This window comes from Lissotriton vulgaris, chromosome 6 (assembly GCF_964263255.1).
Source record: "Lissotriton vulgaris chromosome 6, aLisVul1.2, whole genome shotgun sequence".
In the NCBI taxonomy this organism is placed as follows: domain Eukaryota; kingdom Metazoa; phylum Chordata; class Amphibia; order Caudata; family Salamandridae; genus Lissotriton; species Lissotriton vulgaris.
In genome coordinates, this window is record NC_141694.1 from 1587446652 (window position 1) to 1587471432 (window position 24781).

At 44.9% G+C, this 24781-nt stretch overlaps 1 protein-coding gene across 3 annotated transcripts in view; it reads left to right on the forward strand.

Moving 5' to 3' along the window:
- Positions 1–24781, forward strand: part of FSHR (follicle stimulating hormone receptor) — a 1773743-nt gene that overhangs the window by 873927 nt on the left and 875035 nt on the right. For all 3 annotated transcript variants that reach the window (XM_086927758.1, XM_086927760.1, XM_086927759.1), the window contains exons 3-4: positions 305–379; positions 10539–10613. In XM_086927758.1, the coding sequence (XP_086783884.1) occupies positions 305–379; positions 10539–10613 (150 nt within the window). The remainder of the gene's footprint in view (positions 1–304; positions 380–10538; positions 10614–24781) is intronic.

Below are 24781 nucleotides of genomic sequence, written 5' to 3' on the forward strand. Positions count from 1 at the left end.
ATGTATTGTATCCAATCAACAGCATTTAATACAAATTCTCTGTGTATTTTCCCATATTTGTTCATCAATATTAGTACCAAATTTGATAAAACATATTTCAACAGAATCCACTTTCATATATTTAAAATATGTTTCTCATGCTAGCATTTGTACATTTTGTCCAAACTTACCCTCTAACTAATGTTAATTCATTAATGACTGAAAGCATGAACTTTTCAACAACAAATATGCTTGGGTACAAAATGTTTTGTTTTGTTAAATATCTACATTTATTATATCTAAAATAAGATTATTTTCTTCCCAGAGAAATATCTCAGAATGATGTCCTGAAAACAATTGAAGCCAACGTGTTTTCACATCTTCCAAAACTCCGTGAAATGTAAGTTCTATAAATATCTAAATACATCTTGACATTTTGTCTGATAAGCTAAAGGTGATATGCTCTTTTTTGATGTTTGTCGCAATTTACTCTTAAACCTTCAAAACATTTTGGAACATATTCAACCATGGGCAATGGAAGTCTCTTCAGAAGCTTCCATTGTTCTATGTTCGATCTATCCCTACCAAAGGCACTAGTTTCAGCCATACAAATCGGGCTGTATTTCTACTGAGACAGGTGGGGGGATAGTGGGTGGAAGGAATTTTGTAGACTCTAAAAGCTTAGGTTACATAAATGTGAGGAACATTAGTTATGTTATGCAAGGTTTTAGGTTTACAGGGCATTGTGGGTAAGACAACATGATGGGATCCACAAAAGGCACACATCCCTGAACTCCCTTGTGTGCCTAGTTTTAAGAAATGCCTGAGTTTGTTTGGATACCTGGATGGCAGTTCATCCAAGCTAGTTTAGCCATTCAGCATGTCAAGTAGGATGAAATTTAGGTTTGCTCCTCTGCCAGCCCATATGTAAAAACAACACCCAGAAGAATCACATCTTCTCTTGCTGAGGGATGGGGATGCTTTAGTCCCTGAGAGAGCAAACAGACTTTTGTGGCTTTAGGTTTAGGGCTGAGCCACTTGGTACCCCATTATTTTATACAAAACTATTCATGGCATTCAGTGGTTTTCTACCACTCTATGGGGGAAATTGGAACAAATTGGTGTCTTGTAGACCTTTCTGTTTCCCAAGGGTGCAGATCGAGCACCCCCCCCCCCCCTATGCCACTCTGGGAAGCAAAACGATGCTGTTGCCACTATTGGAACTGGGGTATAGTCCAATGCAATGGTGGGACACCCCCACACTTTTGTTTTACAAAATGTAAAGTCACTGGTATCTAGTAGGCTTTCTATTCCACCAGGGGTCAGATTATGGGCAAACCCTCCCCAATTGGGGCAAACCACCTATCTACCCCTGGGGCAGGTAGACTTTGTTGCCCCTTTTGGTGTTGGGCCAAGGCCCATTGACTTGGTATGCTGCCCCCACCCCTTTATTTATTCTTTCTGGTATAAAAATCCCTGGCATCTATGGATATTTCTACCAGCCAAGGGGAACAGATGGGGAACAAATCCAGATCTACTGCCAGTGAGCAGAGAAATTGTACTGCCCCCTGCTAGGTTGGTGACATGGCCCTATACCAGGGTGGGTCATCTTCAACCATTTGTTTCTGTAATTTTTCCCTCCCTGGTGTCTTGTAGAATTTTCTGTTTCCCAAGGGGGCAGATCGAGCACCCCCCAATATGCCTCCAAAAGACTGCAGAATCACTTTATTGACCCCATTTGGAGGGGGGTATAGCTCTATGCCAGGATGGGCCACAACCACCCCTTTCTGTAAATATATCCCTTCCATCTAGTAGGCTTTCTATGCCCCCAGGGTGACAATTGGGGGAACCTTCAAATCTGCCTCCCAAGGAGAGAGTGAAATACTATGTTGCCCCCTTTTGGGGATGGAGTATGGTCCTCAGCTGTGGCCAGCCCTCACTCCTTTAATGTAACTGTTCCCCTGGTTTCTAGTGGAATGTCTGCCAATCAACAGTGGGGCAGATTGGGGGAATGACCCGAATCTCCCTCCTTGGGGGAGACTGTATTGCCACATTTTGGGGTGGGAACATGGCCCTAGACCAGTGTGGGCCACCCTAATGCCTTTGTTTTTTGTTTTTTTAAGTAAATTTATCCCAGCGTTGTACACCCTGCTGGGGGCATACTGGAGCAAACCACCCAATCTGCCTCCTGGAGAGCAGAAAGAAAGTGTTTTCCCCTTTTGGGGTGGGGGCATGACCCTATGATATAATGGGCCACTGCTTTGAAAAAATAACTATCAAAGATGTCTACTGGGCTTTCTGCCACACTGGAGGGGTAGATTGCGGCAAAACCCCAACCTGCCTCCCAGCAGGCAGATAGACTGTGCAGTAAGAGCTTGACCCTAGGCAAGGGTGGGCCATCTCCGCCACTTTGCTACAAGCGGGCTTTCTACCCACTGGGGGCAAAAAGACTGTAACGCCACCTTTTGGATTGAGGGCATTACATTCTGCATGGTGGGTCACTCCACCCCTTAATATTTTACAAATTTGCATAGTGTCTAGTGGCCATTCTGCACACCACAGGTGCAGATGGACGGCACAAAGATTTTAATGCCCCTGTTGCGTTGGGGTATGGCCTTGTACATGAAGGGCCACCCTCACTTTTCTGTTTTTATTTAAACTTCCGTGTTGCCTAGTGGGCTTTCTGTCCCTTGGGGGGAGGGGCATATGGGGAAACACCCCTAGCAGCAACACTATAATGCCCTCTTTTGGGTTGTGAGCATGGCCCTATGCCAGGTTGGGCTACTCTCTCTGTTATAGAGTTGTAATTGTTTCCTTGGTGTCTACTAAGCTTTCTGTCCCCCTCGCCCGGGTGGGGCAGATTGGTGCAAACACTTAGTCTCCCTGCCAGGTTTTGCAGAATGACTGCGTTGACTGCTTTTGGAGTGGAAGAATAGTCCTAAATCAGAGTGGAGCACTTCAACCCTTTTAAAAAAAATATTTCCCTGGCCTGTAGTGTGCTTTCTATCCCTCCCAGAGAGCAAATTGGGAGCCATAGCCCCATGTGCCTCCCAAGGGGGAGGCAGAAGACTGTATTGCCCCTCTTGGGATGGTCACATGGCGTTAAGACAGGCTGGGCTGCCTCACCACTTTTGGAGCAGAAAGACTGAAAATACTAGAGGGAAAGAGGGCAACACATTAATGTATTTGATATACAAAGCTGCTCAAAATGACCGACTTGGAAAAGTTTGTAAAGTTATGTGAGACAACTGATGTATATCTGGATGTGGGGTGCCATTTTCTAATTTCCTCAAGAGAAACAATTTCTGATTGGGGGCTTATGCTCTAGTTATTTCCTCCTTACTTGCAAAGCTTTTTCCATGTCAGTAAAGTTCTGCATAGTTTGTGGATTTGGCATTTGCTTAGGTCTCCCACCCTTCTCAGTTTAAGGTAGCTCTTACTCTTCAAGTTTTTCTGTATATTGTGAATTGATTTTCACTTCATTGTGAAATATATTTTAAAACAATCAGACTCAACAAAGATGCACAATGTGTGCTGACTATTTACCTGCAATATTACTTTTTGCAGAAATTCTGTATGCACATTAGAAAGTGTATACAAAGATGACTTCCTACAGACATTAGTTGTCACAAAAGGCAGTCTTTTTACACATGTGTTAAGATTAGTACATGGCAAGTCCATGAGATTTTTGAAGATTTCCACAGGGGTGTTTTGGGAATGCACCAGAATGTGTGACTGCATGTGAAAATGGTATTCTAAGTTTTCTTTTGGCTCTTGCGCCACCTTAATCTAGCATGCACAGTTGTGCTTTAATAGAGGGCCTAAAACATGGTCTGGAGTCCAAAGTGCATGTCAAGCAAGCATGTGTGTACAGTGAGCATGTGATGCATGAATGGCAGAATCACTGTGTGTGTATGGGTGTGTGCGTGTGTGTGTGTATATATGAGTTTGAGTACAGAGGCCAATGGGAACACAATTGGATTCCCCCGGTTGTAGTTGGCACAATGTAGAAGGTGAGGACAGCGTTCCCACACAGTTGAAGTGTATTACCTGCATTCATGTGGATGGTGAGTGGATACTCGGACACTGAAGTGAGGAGGATGGAGACAGCGCTTTCTTAAGAAATTCCATGAAGACTTTGTTAGCAAACAGCTGCCAATCAGTATTTCCTAAGCTCTGCCGCTTGGTAGATGGTAGGGGTGAGGCTGTAGGTGCTGTTGTACAAGATGAGGATGATTCTAGGCCAGGCCAAACCTTTTTTCTGTCCCTGATTACTTCTTCAGGATTTCTGATGACAGCCAGGTGCTCATATCTTACCTTGCTTGAGCCAGCCCCAGTGCGTTCTGCTATGGGAAGCATCACTTTACACAAAAGCAGTGACTGAGAAGCAGCCTGGGAATGAGATTTGAATGGAAACCAACCCAAACTGGTTCTGAAGCATGAAGCATTGGATCTGCATCCCATGTATGGACAATATGTATGAAAGGGGTATCTGAATCACCCCCCCACACCCTCCCAAAAAAGTTCCAGTGTTATCTTCTTGAATAGGGCAGGAAAGGATACTCCAGAGGGTGGTCACAGAGTTGCTGTGTAACCAGGGATGGTGTCTGTCTTAAAACTAGTCTTCCAGAAGAAGAAACATCACCTGAAGTCAACACTTTCTGCTGGAAGAACTAAGGATCTGCCAGGAGAATCAAGAAGCTTGCCTTCCTTTCTACTGAGAGAGGGAATTAGTGAGCTTTGCCCTGCAAGAGGCCTGTCCAGCAGAAGAGGACAAGCATGATCTTGGCATGAGGAGCATCCAGCGACTGCTGACAACCTCACAAGATGGATCCGGGAGTGATCCATGCAGTGAAATGCTTACACATCATCTCTATGCACAGATTTTGAGGAGCTGTGAATGAAAGGCAGCCAAACTGAATGATTCTGCTGTGACCGGCAGCTTGCATGGACTGTGTAACTGGTACTTCCGCCACCTCTGAGCAGAAGTTGATCAAACTGCTGTTTAGCAGAAAGCCCCAATCCATCATGAGGTTGTATTGCACCAGACATCACAAGAGGACTTGTTCTGGAGGCCACAAACATCTCAAACTGAGTGCTGGTTTGCAAACTGTCTGGAGTACCGCAAGTGCCAAATACTGGTGCTGCTGTGCTCACTGTCTCCCAGAACCAAACCTGCATAGATCATCTGCTGCTCACAACCACTGCACTCCGACAGGTTACCATGGAGCTTAGCTGCAGCTGGGGAGGAAAAAGACCGAGGCATGTGGGTGAGCCTGTCACACCCTATTTGAGACTTTTGGCACAAAAGCCACTAGAGACACTGATATGTACCTAAGTTAAAGTGTGAAAACCTTTGAATTATCTACACCTGAGTGTCAACCTTGCCTTTGCCCAGACGATAGACGGGAGGGTAATAGCAAGATCTTGACCACAGGAAGAGGGAGTATGGTTATTGGGGAAGAAGTGGGATTGCAATGCCTCACTATTGCTGACATTTACAACATCCGTGTGATATGTAAATTCATTTGTGCAATTATTCGTTTTGCTGTGAACTTAAAGGTACATTCTTTGTCATAAGATAAGCAGGGGGGTGAACTTTTGCAGAATTGGTTTCTGAGTTGATTTCTGCGCCACTCTGCCTCCCTAAGAAGCTTGTGACTTCTCACTCTTTAGACCATGAGAGTCATGTGGAAAGGTCTGTACTGAGCCCATTCTGCAGAGCCATAGAATGACGGACCCCAGGAGACCAGGGGCAAATGACCTCACCGGCCATGGTGAGGGGCACAGTAGCCCCTCTCTACCATGTGCCTCCCTAATAGGGTCCGAAACACAGACTGTCATAAAGGTTGCAGTTAAAAATGCCACAATTGCATATACTTCTACTTTTGGCCAGTGTATCACTTGCTTAGTTTGCAATCCATATTGGTTTCCTTTTCCAACACTCTAGCGCCGTTGGTGCCACTGTTTTATCTACCATCTGTTTGGGCTATGGCTTGTGGTTACTGGAGAGCAAGAGTGCGTATTTGTATAGCAGAAATAATGAGTCATTTTGCTTCACCATTAATAGAGCTAGATTCATGAATTATTCCTGTGCTAATGGTTCTCGGCGCAGGATGTTTTGTCACAGCTTTGTTTCCATAGCTCAAGCGTTATTACTGTTGTGGGAAAACCTGTTTGACATCATCTGCTTTGATTTAGGCCACTGATTTCCTATCCGTCTTGACACCGTAAGCAGAGCTTCCCACTAAAATAATCTACGTTTATGTTTAATTGCCATTGGCACTATGCAAAACTGAAGGCAATATGCAAAACCAAAAATGTACTAATGCAAAGCAAGATACTCACTCGGACTTAAGACTCCGTTATATATGAAACTATCATTCCAGTTTAAGAATTGCAGCAGAATTATGGATTATTCCTAAGCGGCTCCCCAACGGAACAACATTGGCCACTGGTGTGACTGCACCGATTTCCACATGCCCTTCCAGAATTGTGGACAATTTTGCAGGGGAAAATCTCTTTCCGTTTGGCTTGGAGAATATGTCCTGAGAAACATATGAGGTGATTTCATAAGTAGTAATTTCACATGCTGTATCACTGCATGCCCTGTGATGGCAGTTTGTATACTTTGAACGTTTCCAAACGGTATTAAGATGTTACTTGGAATGTATGCTCTGTCATCCTAACTCCAAGCATATGTTTTATATTGTCATATTTGCCACAATTCCCTCCCTATATGTAGCAGTATGCTGCCTGGATGATATGTGACTTAATTGTACAGTGTACCACTCTCTTTCCTTTGAAGTACTGCCTTGGTACTCTCTTGTACGAGTATAAGAACATTTCTGTCACAATCCTTCCCTTCATATTCTGCATCCCTGAGATAGCGATGCCCTATCAACTCTCACTTATTCTTAATCCACCTTTGATCAAATTACCTGACTACACCTTCAGCTGTCAGCATCTGAGAAAAAATATTGCTTTGCACCTCACATAGCCTTAGTTCCGAGGGTTTATTTAGCATAGTGAAAAGCCTCTATTTGATCGAGTTTGAACTTTTTCCTCCTTTTATGATTTTGAGGGAATGTGAGGAGTGGAAAACGAGGACAAAATATTCAAAGCTTTTTCCTAGGTGAGTGATCTCCTCAAAGGATCAAAGGCCTCCCTCCAGAGGTAGCATGCTTCATCATCAGGGCCCCACTCACATTGGAAGAAAGTTATGCCAATGTGGGCAACATCACTGAAACGCAGGGCAGTCATTGAGGTGGGTAACACTTGCCACTGAATATTAAATGGAGCACCAAAGAACAAATATTGCGACTCTGAGAAGGAAAAAACTGCTATTGTGAGGGAGGAGGAAAATCCTACTTCTTTCCACCCTGTCTAGTACTGTGAAACTGGCATGCTAAAGTCGTAAATGTAGATCAGTTTCTCTTCTCACATATTTTCTATCCTTAAGGTAATTTGTGTTACTCACTGCACCTCATACAGACTACTTTTGCCTTGTTCTGTCCTCTAAATACATCCATGGACATTGTTTTGCTGTCAATTTACATTTGTCCAAATATTAAAACTGAAAATTGGATAGTGACCGCTCAATATTTTAATGTTTTTTACTGAAAAATCAAGTTGTGTACCTGTTTTACAAGTAGCATTCTGAAGTACATAAAGTAGTACTACTCACATAAAACAAAACACTAGTCTTCACCTGGAGACAGTGACCACTGCCTCCACCCTTTTTATCTTTTCTGAATGGAGATATATATGGCAGAGATCTCCCCTTGACTAGGTATATGCTTTGGTAGTAAATTTATTAGGGATCCGGGGAGATCCTGGAAAATCAGGAACACTTATTCCTCAATGTGTGAGATATATGGAGGCTTATGGCGGGGTTTACGGTGGGGCATGCAAGTACAAACAACTACCCATCATAGAGTAAGCCCACTGCTATTCAAAAACTACACTTCTAGATTTACTACAGCTCAAAAAATTCTTAAAACAGTAGTAAATGTCTCTTTCAAGGAGTAGGTCTAGCAGCGCATATAGCCACTCAGGTGCTGCAACATTCTCCTATAGAGAATAATGGAGTAAGTGACTTAGGGCCTCATTATGGTGGCGGTCAGATGAGCGTACGACAACCATCGTTTCAGGATCGAGACCATCTGACAAGAAGTTGGAGGTCCCGACAGCCCAATTAGCATACCACCGCCATGCAGGCAGTCGTAAACATTCCTTTTTCCTTAGCGGATTCTGCTGTAGCACAAGCCACAATAGACAAAGGGATGTTTTTGAACATCCATGTACCATGTGCCAGGCATCATGCAGTGCCTGGCACAAGGTGCATGGATGTTTGGGGACACAACATATGCCCTCCAGGCCACATCATGGAGGTACGGGGTACTACTAGGGCCCCCAAAATCCCTTTCTGACAGACTTTTTGTAGCGGTGTGACCACCATCAAAAGCTTGTCAGAAAGGGACATTGTAATTCCTTCAGTGGCGCCTGTGCAGGCCCCATCCCCATTGTAAGGATTGCAGTCCAACTTAATGGGCCCCTTGAGCCTGTCTGATGCGTCGGTCTATCCCTCCAACTGCTGCGGTCTTACCGACCCCACCATAATGCTGTAGTCGGGCCGCTATCCTGGCTGTTGGGCGGACCGTCACCAATGGCCTGTCAGTGGCAGTCCACCCGAAATCTTAAAAAGGCCCTAAATATAACACCCCACGGGAAATATTATGAAATACTGTACATTATTTAGGCTTTTAAATCAAAAATGTTTATAATTGTTTTTATTGTTAAAAATGTTTATTAAAAATTAAACAAATCTTTTGAAAAATGTATAATTTATATGTTAAAAATGTGAACTTTTGTATATTTAAAAATAATTAAGAGTTATATAAAATACTCTTTAAAAACATAGTTATTTAAATTAAGCATATTTCATTTATAAATAAAAATGCTAATAGCATTTTTATATTTTTATGAAAAAAATATAATTAAGCTAAAATATGGAAAATGTTTATTTATTTAATATACATTTAATTTGAAGCGTAAATGTGCAGTCCCATTTTATTGTATTAGTTCTAGGTTATTAATCATTATTTTAAATTAATTTACATAACAATTTGATAAAAATTAAAAATGAACACATTTTTACTTTTTTCCCTATACTTTTCCTTTGGGACACCTCCTCTCTGGTGGTGGTGATCTCTACTTACATATGAAAAGTTACTAGTTGTAACTTGTGCATTCTGCCTTCGGGCCCTCTTTTGAGTCTAGCGGTCCGAGGACCACCAGACACATGTTGGTGCGGCAGTGGCAGATCCAGCCACCACAGCACGAGCTGTTTGTCTGCCCGATTATGACTCGAGCAGTTGGACCGCCCTGGGACCACCAGCTTTACCAGTTAATCGCCATTACCTGGTGTAGGAGCGATGGTAATAGGCTGAAATATTCTTGGTGGGACCGCTACCGTCCTGCCAAGCATCTTATGGGTTTCCTTTCAGCCAGGCTTTTCATGGCAGTTCCACCACCATTAAAAGCCTGGCAGAGAGGAAACAATGGGAGCCCTACAGGCACGGCTGGACTGGGAACCGGAACCGGCCTTGACAAACAGCTCAACCAGCCCCCAGGGGAAAAGAGTACTTGTTGGACGCCTCACTCCCGTCTCACCTGCCGCTTTAGTTACAGGGGGCCGATATTGCAGTTATGCTGCAAAACTGACCCCCGATAACAAAAACAACACACCAGGGGTCCGAAATCATACCTCACACTGGTGGGCCACTGGGGAAATGCCAGGTGCCCACTACGGTCAGTCCGTCCCTGCCTACAGGGACCCACTGTGCCTCAAACATATGTGGATGCACACAGGGAGGCATAACATTTGCCCCTCTGTGTCTATGCACATAGGTTCCTGCATGCCACGGACTATCAAGTCCATGCCGTACAGGAACCTTGTAGTGCGGTCCCAGTGCGGTGCCTTTTTTAATGGCACTGCCCCCTTTAAAAAAGGCACTACCACAGGACCGCCACGCCACCCGCCTGCCAGACTAGGTAAAAGTTGTAATCTGGTGGGCGGTGCAAGCTTTAGCTGAGCTGTGGCGCAGTGGTTTGTACCGCTGCAACACTGCTCCACCAAAATCTCGTAATCATGGCCACCCCTTAGAATTCTCCACATCCCTTACCGAGAGGGACGTAAATATACTTTAGGAAATGGAAAATTGTGGAAACTTGTACACTTACACATAGGTGCAAGAGCAAATTCAAGCAGGAGTAAATCTAAATGTGTAAATTTATCTTTGTGAATAGAACCCGCGGTTTATTCTTGGTACTTGGATAACAGATGGGCTGATAATATGAGTCAGGAATCCTCCAACAACGAGCTCCAGAACAGTGTATTTGAATCTCAAAAAACGAGTGCATGCTATCCGTATAAATACTCCCACAAAATAAATTAGAAAGATTGCAGTCATGGAAAAGACAAATTGTATTATAGAACTATGTTTGGACAGAAATGTTTTGTATATTCTTCTGAATGCATATTTTCTGGTTTACAGACGAATAGAAAAAGCAAACAACCTTGTGTACATTGACCCGGATGCATTCCAGAATCTTCCCAGCCTCAAATACCTGTAAGGAGTTTTTCTGTTCCATCATATTATAATTATTACAGATGAGAATTGATATTATCAGATTTTGACGTCTCTTTCATTGTTATTGTTATTTGACTACTTGTTAGGCACAATATACACTCTAAAACAATACCTTTGTTTTAAGTTCAATCATCCTTGAATTCAATGGCTCCATCTTTTACTAAGTTCTCGATCTCAAATGGGCACCACATCTCAACTACTGGACACAAATTTAGGTCCAAGACTATGGATTATCTTGTGGCTTGTGCATGAAGTTTTGAACAGAATGCTCATGGTCAGGCATGCAATGTCTCGCCCAGAGAAAACAATGCTACTGCTTTCATATCAATATGGCACCGAATAAGAAACTTCAGAAAGGCATATTTAAAAGATTGGGTTTTCTAATAAACAGTTTGAAGTGAATACTAAGGGGGAAGTTGCAGAACCAGAAGTAGACAAAAAGTGCATAGAGGTTCCAGGTTTTAAAAAAATTCATTTGGTGTCTTGGGCCTAGATTCTCAAAGGTGTCGGATTGCAGTGCAGCAGCCACACATGCTGCACCGCGTTGCGTGAAAGGGAGAGAGCAGGAGAGCCCCATATTCGCAGAGATATGGCACTCTCCTCCCCTCTCCCTTGCACTGGCGATGATATCAGCTGCTGTGCACCAGGCACACACCGTCCTATACAAAATATGATATCAAGACAAATGAAAACCCTTTTCCTACTTTACATGTGTGCTGCAGCAAACATGCAAAGTCGGAAAGGAAAGGAGAAATGAAAACATTTCTCCTTTTAATCTGTGCTTTTCAGCTGCATTAATTTTTGGTGGTAAAGCCTGTCTTAATGTTAGTAGATAAGGTTTAGTGCCAAAAAGCATGGGTGGTTGGATGGGAACACCCATGTACCACCCATGTAACGCCCCCTTGATGCAAAGTAATGCAATGTTGCTTTTGGGTACTTTCCAGCACAAAACAAGTTTTGCACTGGAAAGTGAATCAGGAAAAAAAACATGTTGTACCCATTTGAAACAAGAGTAAGATTTTTGCTTTCCTTATTGTGAAAGCAACTTCCCTGTATCTATTGAGAAGGTTTTAAATACTTGTATTTATTGGCCTTTATTGACATCCGTACTGCGGTAGAGAACTTTGTTAGGAATGCTCTTGCCATCAGAAAGCGATAGGAGTGCCATGCATTCAAACTCTTACATTAAGTGTGTGAAATCTTTTTATAAGGGATGCATTGTTTCCACAAGTCCGTAATGTCTCTATTGTATATGATCCTGATGCCCTAATTCAAATGTTTTAACATCTTTTTAATAAGGTATTAAATTATGTATGATTGTTATGGTTCTTTTATGAGTGTACCTCCCTCTAAAACTTTTGTCTACCTGACCACATATATAAATTGTTGGGAGATAAGCACAAGCTTAATGAGATCCATTAGGTTGTATGATTTTAAAGTTTTACATCTTTTATTACCATAGCGCACAATGTTTCTAGTTTCCCTAGAGAGTTGTTTTCAGCTGCCCTTGCCTGGAAATAACATAGATAATCTGGGTGACATAATGGACCCTTTAGGAGTTCCTTTTCAAGGACTCTATTTTTGAGGTTTTTGTCTCTTTGGCCTTGATCTTTGTATTGGGGCAGCTTTGTATCAATTGTCATATTATGACTAGAATTGTTTCATATATGTACACTATTATGGGATGTGATCTGTATTTATTTATCTTTAATATATTTATATTGTGTTTTGCACCGTGCACTTTTTTGATTCATCGAAACCAAAATAAAGGTAATATGAGTGACACCTGTCCACTATTATAGATGACCTGATTCCTTAATCTAGTATTCATTTTGTGTAATATTTCGTATAGACTGATTTACACATGTATGATTCATTGACTCTATATAATGTATGTGTAATGTGGTATGAGAAACACTATGCAATAAATTAAATGCATGTGAAAAGGAGGGTAATAGAGAGATGAGGGGCTCTGGTCAAGGGAGGTAGTGAGGAAATCCGTTGAGAAGGTGGTCATTGGGGGGAAACAGCAAGGATTGTCACACCAGGCACCACCAGTGCTAAAGCCCTATTGGCCAGTCAGTACATTTTCCTCTTTAAAAGATTATTAAAACATTCATCATTCTTACGACAAAACAGCAATTCATAAACACAGTTCTAATACTAAAAATAAAACACAAAGCAGCACGTGTAAGCAGAGTGAAAGGTCATAACCACATGAAAATATTTCACCCAAAGGTGCCATTATGTCTAGGTCAGACCCACAAAACGAAAGGCTGATGCAAGCATCGACTTTCCAACACTTGAGGCTTGTGACAAACTGGTCTAAATCATTCCATATATAATAAGTGCATGCATGCCGGGCTACATTACCTAAAAGCAGAAGAAACTCGAATTGGGCAATAAACAGCATTGCTGCAAATAAATGATCGACTTTTCAGGAGAAAAGAACATTCATAGCACGCGAGCACATACCAGAGTCACGAGAAGCTCCATCGACTTGACCTTACCAGGAAAAACTGGAAAAGTACCCATCAGAAATGCGTCAGAAAGTTAACGATACACAGAAAGAAGAGTGCAGTTCTGAGTCAGCAGGGCACTTCTTGAGTGAGGATTTCTGCATCTCTTGAACTTAATTGTTAATCAGTGGCGGTTCCTCCGCTAAGGCGGAGGAGTTCTGCCCACTGCTCAAAAGGAAAAATAAAATGATAATAACTTATTGTTATTATCATTTTATTTTTCCTATTGCAGTCAGTGGCAGGTTGGGGCTTGCCAGAGCAGCGGGAGGAGTGTTTTAACCTTCCTAAATGCCCATGACTGTTTGGCCAGCACTCTTGGGCCAGCAAAAACAGTCATGCACACTTTGCATGTTTCCCACCAGGCTCCTTTCAAAGCCTGGAGAGGAACATTCACAGGCTCCCTGTCCCCGTCTGAGCGCCAAACCATGGTGCTCAGACCAATCACAAAGCTGCATTGCAGAATTGTGAGTGGCCCAGGGGGGTCGATGTGCCTCGGTGTTTCCTGCTACTGGCCGGGACTGGAGACAGGAAGATGGAAGATGACGGAGGAGAGGCGGTGGCTGGCCATTCCATGTCAGTCCTTTTTAAAAATAAAACCCCCCACCTCCCCCATCAGGTAACAGCTACTTCTGTAGTTAATGCTTGTTGGCGTTTTGCATTAGTTGTGAAATAAAAAACTTAGCAGTCTCCACAAATGTACCTCAAATAATGTACAAAGCAGACACTCCAATTCTTTAGGCTTATCTTGGACATCGTTTCAGGGTCATCAGAGGTACCAGTGACTATGCAACCTGTGGCGATCCTTTGAGATTAGTGCCTTCAGCAGCATGCCACAACCAATAAAACAAGCATTGGCATAACCAATAGGTCTCGCCTTTGGGACCTTATAAGTATTTAGCCATGCAGCACATTATCAGACTACCTAATGCACCGTAAACGTAATACTGTGTGTACAGTGCAGACTGTAATTGCATTTATATAGCTCTTACTACCCCTGACGAGGCATTGAAGCATTTTACGCCAGGAAGCACTTTACTCCTGAACCCAAGAATAATGGTTAGTTTAGTGTTATTGAATATTGTTAGTTAGTGGGATTAGTCTTGTGCACTCAAATGCAGTCATTTCAGTTTTTTATGGTGGACTGAAGTAATAGTGGTGGGGACAGAGACAGTCCTTCACATATACATCCAGTCGTTTAGACATGCAATATAGATAATCATGTCGTAACATCAATAGCATTTTCTGGTACATAAGTATTCTTTATATATATTCCCAGCTATCTGCCTTCTAGGCACCAATAGGACACAAGCCATAGAATCTAACATTATTTGGCTGGTAATTATAACAAGTAACCTTTAGCAAACAACTCGTATTTGCGCACAATACTGCAAACCACATAAGTGATTCGTATGAGCTAAACAGGTGCCTTAAGTCAAGCATTGGAAAGCCATGGACTCCAGGGAAATTAAAGTACTGTTGTTTGGCGCAGACACCCATACACAGCAAAGCACACAACAAAGATCCTATGATAGACAAAAGATTACTAAATAAAATCTTTACTGTCCAGTGTCACTAATCCCACACAACCTCAAAGCTAATCAATGAGAATTGCAGTTTTGTAAAGGTCACCCAGATTACAACAGCGCCACAAAAAGTGTGATATAAAACTCTGAAAACAAACATATAGACAGGCCTTCTAGACCAGAGAACAGTGCCTTCTCAGTATAGAACAGATCAAAGATGTTCCAAATATATCAAGAAAATTCCAAACAAAGCTTATGTGTTCAGCGTCTGACTGAAAAGTATTCCTCACACAGGTATTCTCTTCACTGCTTTCGGTCTTGCCGTCCATATACTAACATTAATTACTGATCACTTCTTTGTAATGGTCCCCAGACAGCTTCTCCTCCTACAGATGTCTGACCAACAGTGGCCCTCGCCAAATCCCCCAGGTGTTCAATACAAGCGCCCCACCCCTGACATCAACCCCAGACCCTGCACGACCATTGACAGGTGTCTGACTTTCCCGGACTCTGGTCTGGGCCACTCTAATCGTACATGTGCTACTCAATCCCGAGCTTGGCCCCCAAAAATCCTTAAGACTGCTTTTAAACAATGTGGGACAACCCTAACCCTTAGTAGTGAAAGTTCTGTCAGGCTGCGTCCTTCGATGGCCTGGGTCCTCTCTGCTGCTAGTGGCTGGCTTCCTTTGGCTCTCTTCGCGCACCTTCCTACTAACAGTGGTGCGGGCGTGGGTCGCTCAGTAACACCAGCAGCCCCAACAACAGCAAGCAACCATATCCGGTTGCACAACCCTGGGTGCCCGCCATAGGAACAGGAGAAAGACTGGCATTTACTGGCAAAAGAGTGAGGGGAAGAAGCATGGCAGGTACCATTTTTGAGTTTTGTAACGCTGTATTCATTGTGAACAACCATGAGAAACTGTAATGCTTTTGCTGGCAAATGCATATTAAATAAGCTGGTTCCAACAGAAACAGGGCAAATGATATATTTATTTTTTTGTCAAAAATCTTTTTACTCAGCAGCATATGTAGGAACACATATAGAGTACAGTAGGGTGCACAGATCCCAGAGTCGAATCCGTCAGCTAATGAAAGTTTAGTTGCACATAGCACTAGGTCTGCCACAGTCCCCCTGTCATCTTCATTGTTGAAAACCATTTTGTGTTGGGCCAACAGCCCCAGAAAGAAACCACATAGGCAACCAAGAAATTATCAAAAAACTAAAAACACAGAATTAAGAAAGGAAATCAAAAACGGAAAACCCCTCCCCAACCCTCCCTTCTCCCCTACCCTGGTGGTGGTGAAAGCCATATAGAGGTAAAGTAGGGGGTATGGGTGAATCGAGCATGTGGGGATGCAGTAGCGGGGTCCAAACCGTGTGGGGGTAGCGAGCGCTGTAGTCTGTTTGTGACAGGAGGTTTAGAACTGGAATAGGTGCATGAACCTTAATGAGGGTGGTAGACGGCTGAGGGTAGGACTCTGGAGAGAAAAGTCACCAATGGGCCCCACTTGGTTTTGAAGGCTTTAAAGTCATCCGGGAAGATGTCCACCAGGCGCTCCATAGAGAAAAGTCTCCACAGCCGAGCATGCCATAGTGAAATCTCCGGCGCAGCCTTCTTTTTCCAGGCAAATGCTATTGTACGTTTTGCCGCCCCCAAACACGCCCACAAGATAGCTTTATCAGATTTAGTTTGGTGCACCAGATTATGATTTCTAAGGCTAAGTAGTACCCCCTCCACTGAAGTCGGGATAAGGTATCCCGGGAGGTCCTTAATATGAGAGAGGATGTCTTCCCAAAAAGGCTGGATACCCAGGGCAAACCCACCAAATGTGGCGAAAGTCCCCGTGTAACCCACAGCCACACCAACAGAGATCTGAGGTGTCAGGGAAAATTTGTTTGAGTTTGGTGGGGTAAAAGTACCGGTCCAGTAGTATCTTGTAGTGCGCTTCCTGTAGAGCCACCGAGTGGTTATGCTTAGTAATGTCACCCCATAAATGTGTCCATTCTTCGTCGGAGACCCCCCGACCCAGCACCTGCTCCCAGAAAGAGATATAGCTCACTTGGGGGGTGTGTAGAGTATTGAGAAGTAAGGTGCATAGGGAAGAGATCTCCCCCTTCATGTTTCCTGCCTTAAGTACCTGTGGCTCCATGGCTGTGAGCTCTCTGGTAGCAGGATCCCTCATGTGAGGGAGGGTGACCCATTGCGTGAGCTGCAGATAGTGATAGTGTTCCTTGTGTGAAACCTGGAATTCTCTTTTGCAGGTGTCAAATGTCCAGACATCAAAGTTGTGGAAAAAATCAGACAGTTTAAGACAGCCACCCTCCCACCAACTACCAAAGGGTTCTTCGTTCATTGCTGGTGGTAAGGCTGGATTAAAATGGATTGGGGTGTAAGGAGAGAGGAAAGTGGTTCAGCCCTCCCACCTCGTCACCTGGTCCCACACCATGAGAGTAGTTCAAGTGGGTGTGCTAAGGCATGTATTTGCTGGCTTGTCTGATTTCAGTTTCCATAGGACTTCCAAGATGGTTTGCCCCACAATCGCCAGATCCATATGGAGCCAACGTTTTTCCAATTCGCTCACTGTCCACGTCAGAACCACCCTCAGTTGAGCTGCCTGGTAGTACAGTTGGAAGTCGGGGAGAGCAACATCCCCGTTTTATATGGTACATTGCAGAACATGAAAGGGAAGGCTCGCTCTCCCTCCTTGCCAGATAAACTTGATGACCGAGGATCGTAAGCTTGGCAAGAATTCGCATTTCAGTGCTATGGTGAGCGCCTGGAAGAGGTACCGAAAATTCAGCAGCACCACCATCTTAATGGCGTTAATTCGCCCCAACCAAGAAATATATAACGGCATCCATCTTTTAACCTCTCGATTACGCTGTAAAGCCAGTGGGGGGAAGTTCGTCTTATAGAGGTCACCGATTTTAGGAGTGAGATGTACTCCGAGATAGAGCAAGGAGTGTTTGGCCCATTGAAGCGCAGTTTGGCCTCGGAGATTCGCCGCAGCTGCATCCTAGAGTGTGAGGTTTAGTATGGGAGCTTTGGAAAGATTCACTTTGAAACCAGAGACCAGCTCGAAGTTATGTAGATCCTCCTTCACTGCTTTGACGGAACGTGGACGGTTCCAGTAGCACCAGTAGAATATCGTCTGCAAAGAAGTAGGCTTTATGATCCGTGCCACCAAAGCGTATGCCTCGTACTGCCTCATTATCTCAAAACCGCCGGCAAGAGCTTCAATGCCCAGGGCAAATAGAAGGGGAAGAGCAGGCACCCCTGATGCGTGCCTCTACTAAGGTCAAAGGGGATGGACTGGCGGCCATTAACTAGGACCCGTGATTGCAGGAGATGGTAGTTGGCCCGGACCAAATTAAGAAAACCTTCTCCAATGCTGAATATCTGCGTAGTGAGAAAAAGAAAGGACCAGTCCACCCTATCAAAAGCCTTTTCGGGGTCAGGCCCCAGCAGAATAGCAGGGATTTTAAAGTTAGAAACTTTTTCTATACGGTGGATAGTGTGGTAAATATTATCATGTGTTTGCTGCCCCTTTATAAAGCCAGACTGAACCGGGTGGATTAAAATGGGCATCAGGACCTCAAGCCCTGCAGCCAAGATTGAAGAGTGAAGCTTTGTATCTAGGTTAAGAAGGGCTATAGGTCGAAAGACGAACAAAGTTGAGGGTCTTTCCACGGTTTCGGGATAGCTGAAATGACCTGCGGCCATTGAGGCTGATACCTTTGCATTTAATGCAATGGCATTAAACAGGGAGGTCAAATGAGGGATCAGTTTGGCAGCATAGCACTTATAAAAGTGTGCCATAAGGCCAACCAGCCCTGGGGCCTTGTGTAGTTTAAGTCTAGTATTAGCCTGCCTAGCTTCCTCTGACGTGATGGAGGCGTCTAACGATTCCGCCACCACTGGTTTGAGTCGGGGGAGCTCGAAGGAGTCCAAATATTACTGTTGCAAGATATGATCAGGAGGAGTGCCTTGGTAGAGGTCTCCATAGAAGGCTCAAAAGATTTTGGCTTTACTGGGTTGTCGTGAGTAAGGTGCTCATCTGTGTCCATTATGCCCCCTATATACTCGCGTTCTCATTTTTCTCGTAACTGAAGCGCCAGATGGGTCCCCACCTTTGTGCATACGAAGTCTGCTGCAATTTGAGGAAAAGTGAATTCGGCTTGATTATTGTAAATAACCCTAGTCTTGCCCCTCAGGGCCGTGAGTTGTCTCTGCAACACCTGCATGGGCTGCTCCTTGTGCGATTTTTCGGTGGCCGCCAGTCTCGTCTCCAAGGCCAGGCGTTCCGCCGCTCTCTGTTTAATATGGGCAGCATTAAGTTGAATGCATTTACCCCGCATATCTGCATTAAAGGCGTCAAAAATATTTTGCGGGGAGGTGTCAGCCGGGTCTTTCAGTGTGAACAAGTCAGCAATAGCAGATCTCAAGTATTCCCGGAGAGATTTGTCCCTGGTGATAGAGGTTGGGAAATACCATTGGGAAGTGTCGGGTGTAGGCCACCCCACGTAAAGCCAATAGAAACTAGACCATGGTTCGAGATGGAAATTGGCAGAATTAGCCCTAGTTAGCCCAAAGAGGCCCCTGTAGTGTTTGGCTTATGAAGATGTTGTCTATCCTAAAATAGGTGCGGTGTTCATGAGAGAAGTAGGTATAGTCTCTGGTGTCAGGATTCAGCAGTCGCCACGCATCTAGGAGGCCTAGGGTGTGGAATTTTTTCTTGAGACCTTTGGGAAAGCAGGTGGGCGTTGTCCTGTGTGTGGGAGCTGTACATCATGTCATGCCATGTGAGATTGAAGTCACCCAGGAGAATCACTGGGCCTTCCGTGAAACTAGCTATGGAATGAAGCGTGTTGAAAATGAAAGTCGCCTGTCCCATGTTAGGCGCCTATAGAGAGATAAAGGTGCACATGATGCCCCGCAGCTTCCCCCTTTACCATGAGGACTCTCCCCTCCCAGTCGGTCTTAAGTGCTTCTGGCTGGAATTTAGCAGAAGACCGGAAAAGCAACGGTACCCCATTGTGTTTGGTGCTAGCCGATGATTGGTAAATTAAGGGGTAAGCTCTATGTCAGAGACACTTATCTTCCTACTTTTTCAAGTGTGTTTCCTGGAGCACCACTACCTTAAATTGACAGTCATTAATATATTTCCTAATTTTTGCAGTTTTTGTGGCGAGTTAAGGCCCTTAATGTTCCAGGATGCTATTGAGATCATCCCATAAACTGAGAGTACTCTCTCCGGCAATTGATCTCCCGCCAAGAACCACCCTGCATAGGATGCGGCTGTTGTAATGGTGTTAGTCTACTCACCCAACAGAACTTGACCTCAGGCGCCCAGGAGTCTCGTCTCCCTCCATCACCACCACCAGGTACCCCCTCCCCAAAACTAAATCGCCCAAGAACCCATGAAAAAATATGCCCACGCCCCAACAGGCCCTTGGCGGGAAACATCATTAAGACACAAAACATCATGTCAGGCAGTATAGCCAAGGCTCGCACCCCCTGCTGACATGCTGCTATAGCATAGAGAGTACTTTGAAAAGCTGTTGGTGATGGTCACACCGCTGCTTCTTAGCTCAGAGAGCGGGTGCAGTTCTACCTCAACATCATCGACCTCTTTCCCTGGCCCCCTGTGGTCTTGCATGTGAGTGTGATATGGGGATCTCAACACTCCAACATAGAATCTCCTCTGCGCATCTCACAAGAGTCACTTTGATGCCGATCCATTCTTTGAGACCTTTTGCCATGACCGAGTCTCCCTCCTTGATCAGCTCTCGCTGGTCGGCGGACCGGGGGCATCCCCCTATGCTGGTACCGGAAGGCCTAGGACGTCCAACCCCTCTTTCAGCTCAATCACATGGTGAGACTTGTTCCGGTATTCAAAGGAGAGACCTAATCGATAGGTCCAACCACATCTGATGTTGTCTTACCGAGGCTTGGAGGTGACAGGTCACATGGATTGCCGACGCAGCAAAGTGGCAGGCGCCAGGCCTGGAACAGGGCACATATTTATCCCTGAAAGGAGGACTCATCTTTATTTCTCGCCGCTGTATTCATTGTGAACAACCATGAGAAACTGTAATGCTTTTGCTGGCAAATGCATATTAAATAAGCTGGATCCAACAGAAACAGGGCAAATGATATATTTATTTTTTTGTCAGAAATCTTTTTACTCAGCGGCATATGTAGGAACACATATAGAGTACAGTAGGGTGCACAGATCCCAGAGTCGAATCCGTCAGCTAATGAAAGTTTAGTTGCACATAGCACTAGGTCTGCCACAGTCCCCCTGTCATCTTCATTGTTGAAAACCATTTTGTGTTGGGCCAACAGCCCCAGAAAGAAACCACATAGGCAACCAAGAAATTATCAAAAAACTAAAAACACAGAATTAAGAAAGGAAATCAAAAACGGAAAACCCCTCCCCAACCCTCCCTTCTCCCCTACCCTGGTGGTGGTGAAAGCCATATAGAGGTAAAGTAGGGGGTATGGGTGAATCGAGCATGTGGGGATGCAGTAGCGGGGTCCAAACCGTGTGGGGGTAGCGAGCGCTGTAGTCTGTTTGTGACAGGAGGTTTAGAACTGGAATAGGTGCATGAACCTTAATGAGGGTGGTAGACGGCTGAGGGTAGGACTCTGGAGAGAAAAGTCACCAATGGGCCCCACTTGGTTTTGAAGGCTTTAAAGTCATCCGGGAAGATGTCCACCAGGCGCTCCATAGAGAAAAGTCTCCACAGCCGAGCATGCCATAGTGAAATCTCCGGCGCAGCCTTCTTTTTCCAGGCAAATGCTATTGTACGTTTTGCCGCCCCCAAACACGCCCACAAGATAGCTTTATCAGATTTAGTTTGGTGCACCAGATTATGATTTCTAAGGCTAAGTAGTACCCCCTCCACTGAAGTCGGGATAAGGTATCCCGGGAGGTCCTTAATATGAGAGAGGATGTCTTCCCAAAAAGGCTGGATACCCAGGGCAAACCCACCAAATGTGGCGAAAGTCCCCCTGTAACCCACAGCCACACCAACAGAGATCTGAGGTGTCAGGGAAAATTTGTTTGAGTTTGGTGGGGTAAAAGTACCGGTCCAGTAGTATCTTGTAGTGCGCTTCCTGTAGAGCCACCGAGTGGTTATGCTTAGTAATGTCACCCCATAAATGTGTCCATTCTTCGTCGGAGACCCCCCGACCCAGCACCTGCTCCCAGAAAGAGATATAGCTCACTTGGGGGGTGTGTAGAGTATTGAGAAGTAAGGTGCATAGGGAAGAGATCTCCCCCTTCATGTTTCCTGCCTTAAGTACCTGTGGCTCCATGGCTGTGAGCTCTCTGGTAGCAGGATCCCTCATGTGAGGGAGGGTGACCCATTGCGTGAGCTGCAGATAGTGATAGTGTTCCTTGTGTGAAACCTGGAATTCTCTTTTGCAGGTGTCAAATGTCCAGACATCAAAGTTGTGGAAAAAATCAGACAGTTTAAGACAGCCACCCTCCCACCAACTACCAAAGGGTTCTTCGTTCATTGCTGGTGGTAAGGCTGGATTAAAATGGATTGGGGTGTAAGGAGAGAGGAAAGTGGTTCAGCCCTCCCACCTCGTCACCTGGTCCCACACCATGAGAGTAGTTCAAGTGGGTGTGCTAAGGCATGTATTTGCTGGCTTGTCTGATTTCAGTTTCCATAGGACTTCCAAGATGGTTTGCCCCACAATCGCCAGATCCATATGGAGCCAACGTTTTTCCAATTCGCTCACTGTCCACGTCAGAACCACCCTCAGTTGAGCTGCCTGGTAGTACAGTTGGAAGTCGGGGAGAGCAACATCCCCGTTTTATATGGTACATTGCAGAACATGAAAGGGAAGGCTCGCTCTCCCTCCTTGCCAGATAAACTTGATGACCGAGGATCGTAAGCTTGGCAAGAATTCGCATTTCAGTGCTATGGTGAGCGCCTGGAAGAGGTACCGAAAATTCAGCAGCACCACCATCTTAATGGCGTTAATTCGCCCCAACCAAGAAATATATAACGGCATCCATCTTTTAACCTCTCGATTACGCTGTAAAGCCAGTGGGGGGAAGTTCGTCTTATAGAGGTCACCGTTTTTAGGAGTGAGATGTACTCCGAGATAGAGCAAGGAGTGTTTGGCCCATTGAAGCGCAGTTTGGCCTCGGAGATTCGCCGCAGCTGCATCCTAGAGTGTGAGGTTTAGTATGGGAGCTTTGGAAAGATTCACTTTGAAACCAGAGACCAGCTCGAAGTTATGTAGATCCTCCTTCACTGCTTTGACGGAACGTGGACGGTTCCAGTAGCACCAGTAGAATATCGTCTGCAAAGAAGTAGGCTTTATGATCCGTGCCACCAAAGCGTATGCCTCGTACTGCCTCATTATCTCAAAACCGCCGGCAAGAGCTTCAATGCCCAGGGCAAATAGAAGGGGAAGAGCAGGCACCCCTGATGCGTGCCTCTACTAAGGTCAAAGGGGATGGACTGGCGGCCATTAACTAGGACCCGTGATTGCAGGAGATGGTAGTTGGCCCGGACCAAATTAAGAAAACCTTCTCCAATGCTGAATCTCTGCATAGTGAGAAAAAGAAAGGACCAGTCCACCCTATCAAAAGCCTTTTCGGGGTCAGGCCCCAGCAGAATAGCAGGGATTTTAAAGTTAGAAACTTTTTCTATGAGGTGGATAGTGTGGTAAATATTATCATGTGTTTGCTGCCCCTTTATAAAGCCAGACTGAACCGGGTGGATTAAAATGGGCATCAGGACCTCAAGCCCTGCAGCCAAGATTGAAGAGTGAAGCTTTGTATCTAGGTTAAGAAGGGCTATAGGTCGAAAGACGAACAAAGTTGAGGGTCTTTCCACGGTTTCGGGATAGCTGAAATGAGCTGCGGCCTTTGAGGCTGATACCTTTGCATTTAATGCAATGGCATTAAACAGGGAGGTCAAATGAGGGATCAGTTTGGCAGCATAGCACTTATAAAAGTGTGCCATGAGGCCAACCAGCCCTGGGGCCTTGTGTAGTTTAAGTCTAGTATTAGCCTGCCTAGCTTCCTCTGACGTGATGGAGGCGTCTAACGATTCCGCCACCACTGGTTTGAGTCGGGGGAGCTCGAAGGAGTCCAAATATTACTGTTGCAAGATATGATCAGGAGGAGTGCCTTGGTAGAGGTCTCCATAGAAGGCTCAAAAGATTTTGGCTTTACTGGGTTGTCGTGAGTAAGGTGCTCATCTGTGTCCATTATGCCCCCTATATACTCGCGTTCTCATTTTTCTCGTAACTGAAGCGCCAGATGGGTCCCCACCTTTGTGCATACGAAGTCTGCTGCAATTTGAGAAAAAGTGAATTCGGCTTGATTATTGTAAATAACCCTAGTCTTGCCCCTCAGGGCCGTGAGTTGTCTCTGCAACACCTGCATGGGCTGCTCCTTGTGCGATTTTTCGGTGGCCGCCAGTCTCGTCTCCAAGGCCAGGCGTTCCGCCGCTCTCTGTTTAATATGGGCAGCATTAAGTTGAATGCATTTACCCCGCATATCTGCATTAAAGGCGTCAAAAATATTTTGCGGGGAGGTGTCAGCCGGGTCTTTCAGTGTGAACAAGTCAGCAATAGCAGATCTCAAGTATTCCCGGAGAGATTTGTCCCTGGTGATAGAGGTTGGGAAATACCATTGGGAAGTGTCGGGTGTAGGCCACCCCACGTAAAGCCAATAGAAACTAGACCATGGTTCGAGATGGAAATTGGCAGAATTAGCCCTAGTTAGCCCAAAGAGGCCCCTGTAGTGTTTGGCTTATGAAGATGTTGTCTATCCTAAAATAGGTGCGGTGTTCATGAGAGAAGTAGGTATAGTCTCTGGTGTCAGGATTCAGCAGTCGCCACGCATCTAGGAGGCCTAGGGTGTGGAATTTTTTCTTGAGACCTTTGGGAAAGCAGGTGGGCGTTGTCCTGTGTGTGGGAGCTGTACATCATGTCATGCCATGTGAGATTGAAGTCACCCAGGAGAATCACTGGGCCTTCCGTGAAACTAGCTATGGAATGAAGCGTGTTGAAAATGAAAGTCGCCTGTCCCATGTTAGGCGCCTATAGAGAGATAAAGGTGCACATGA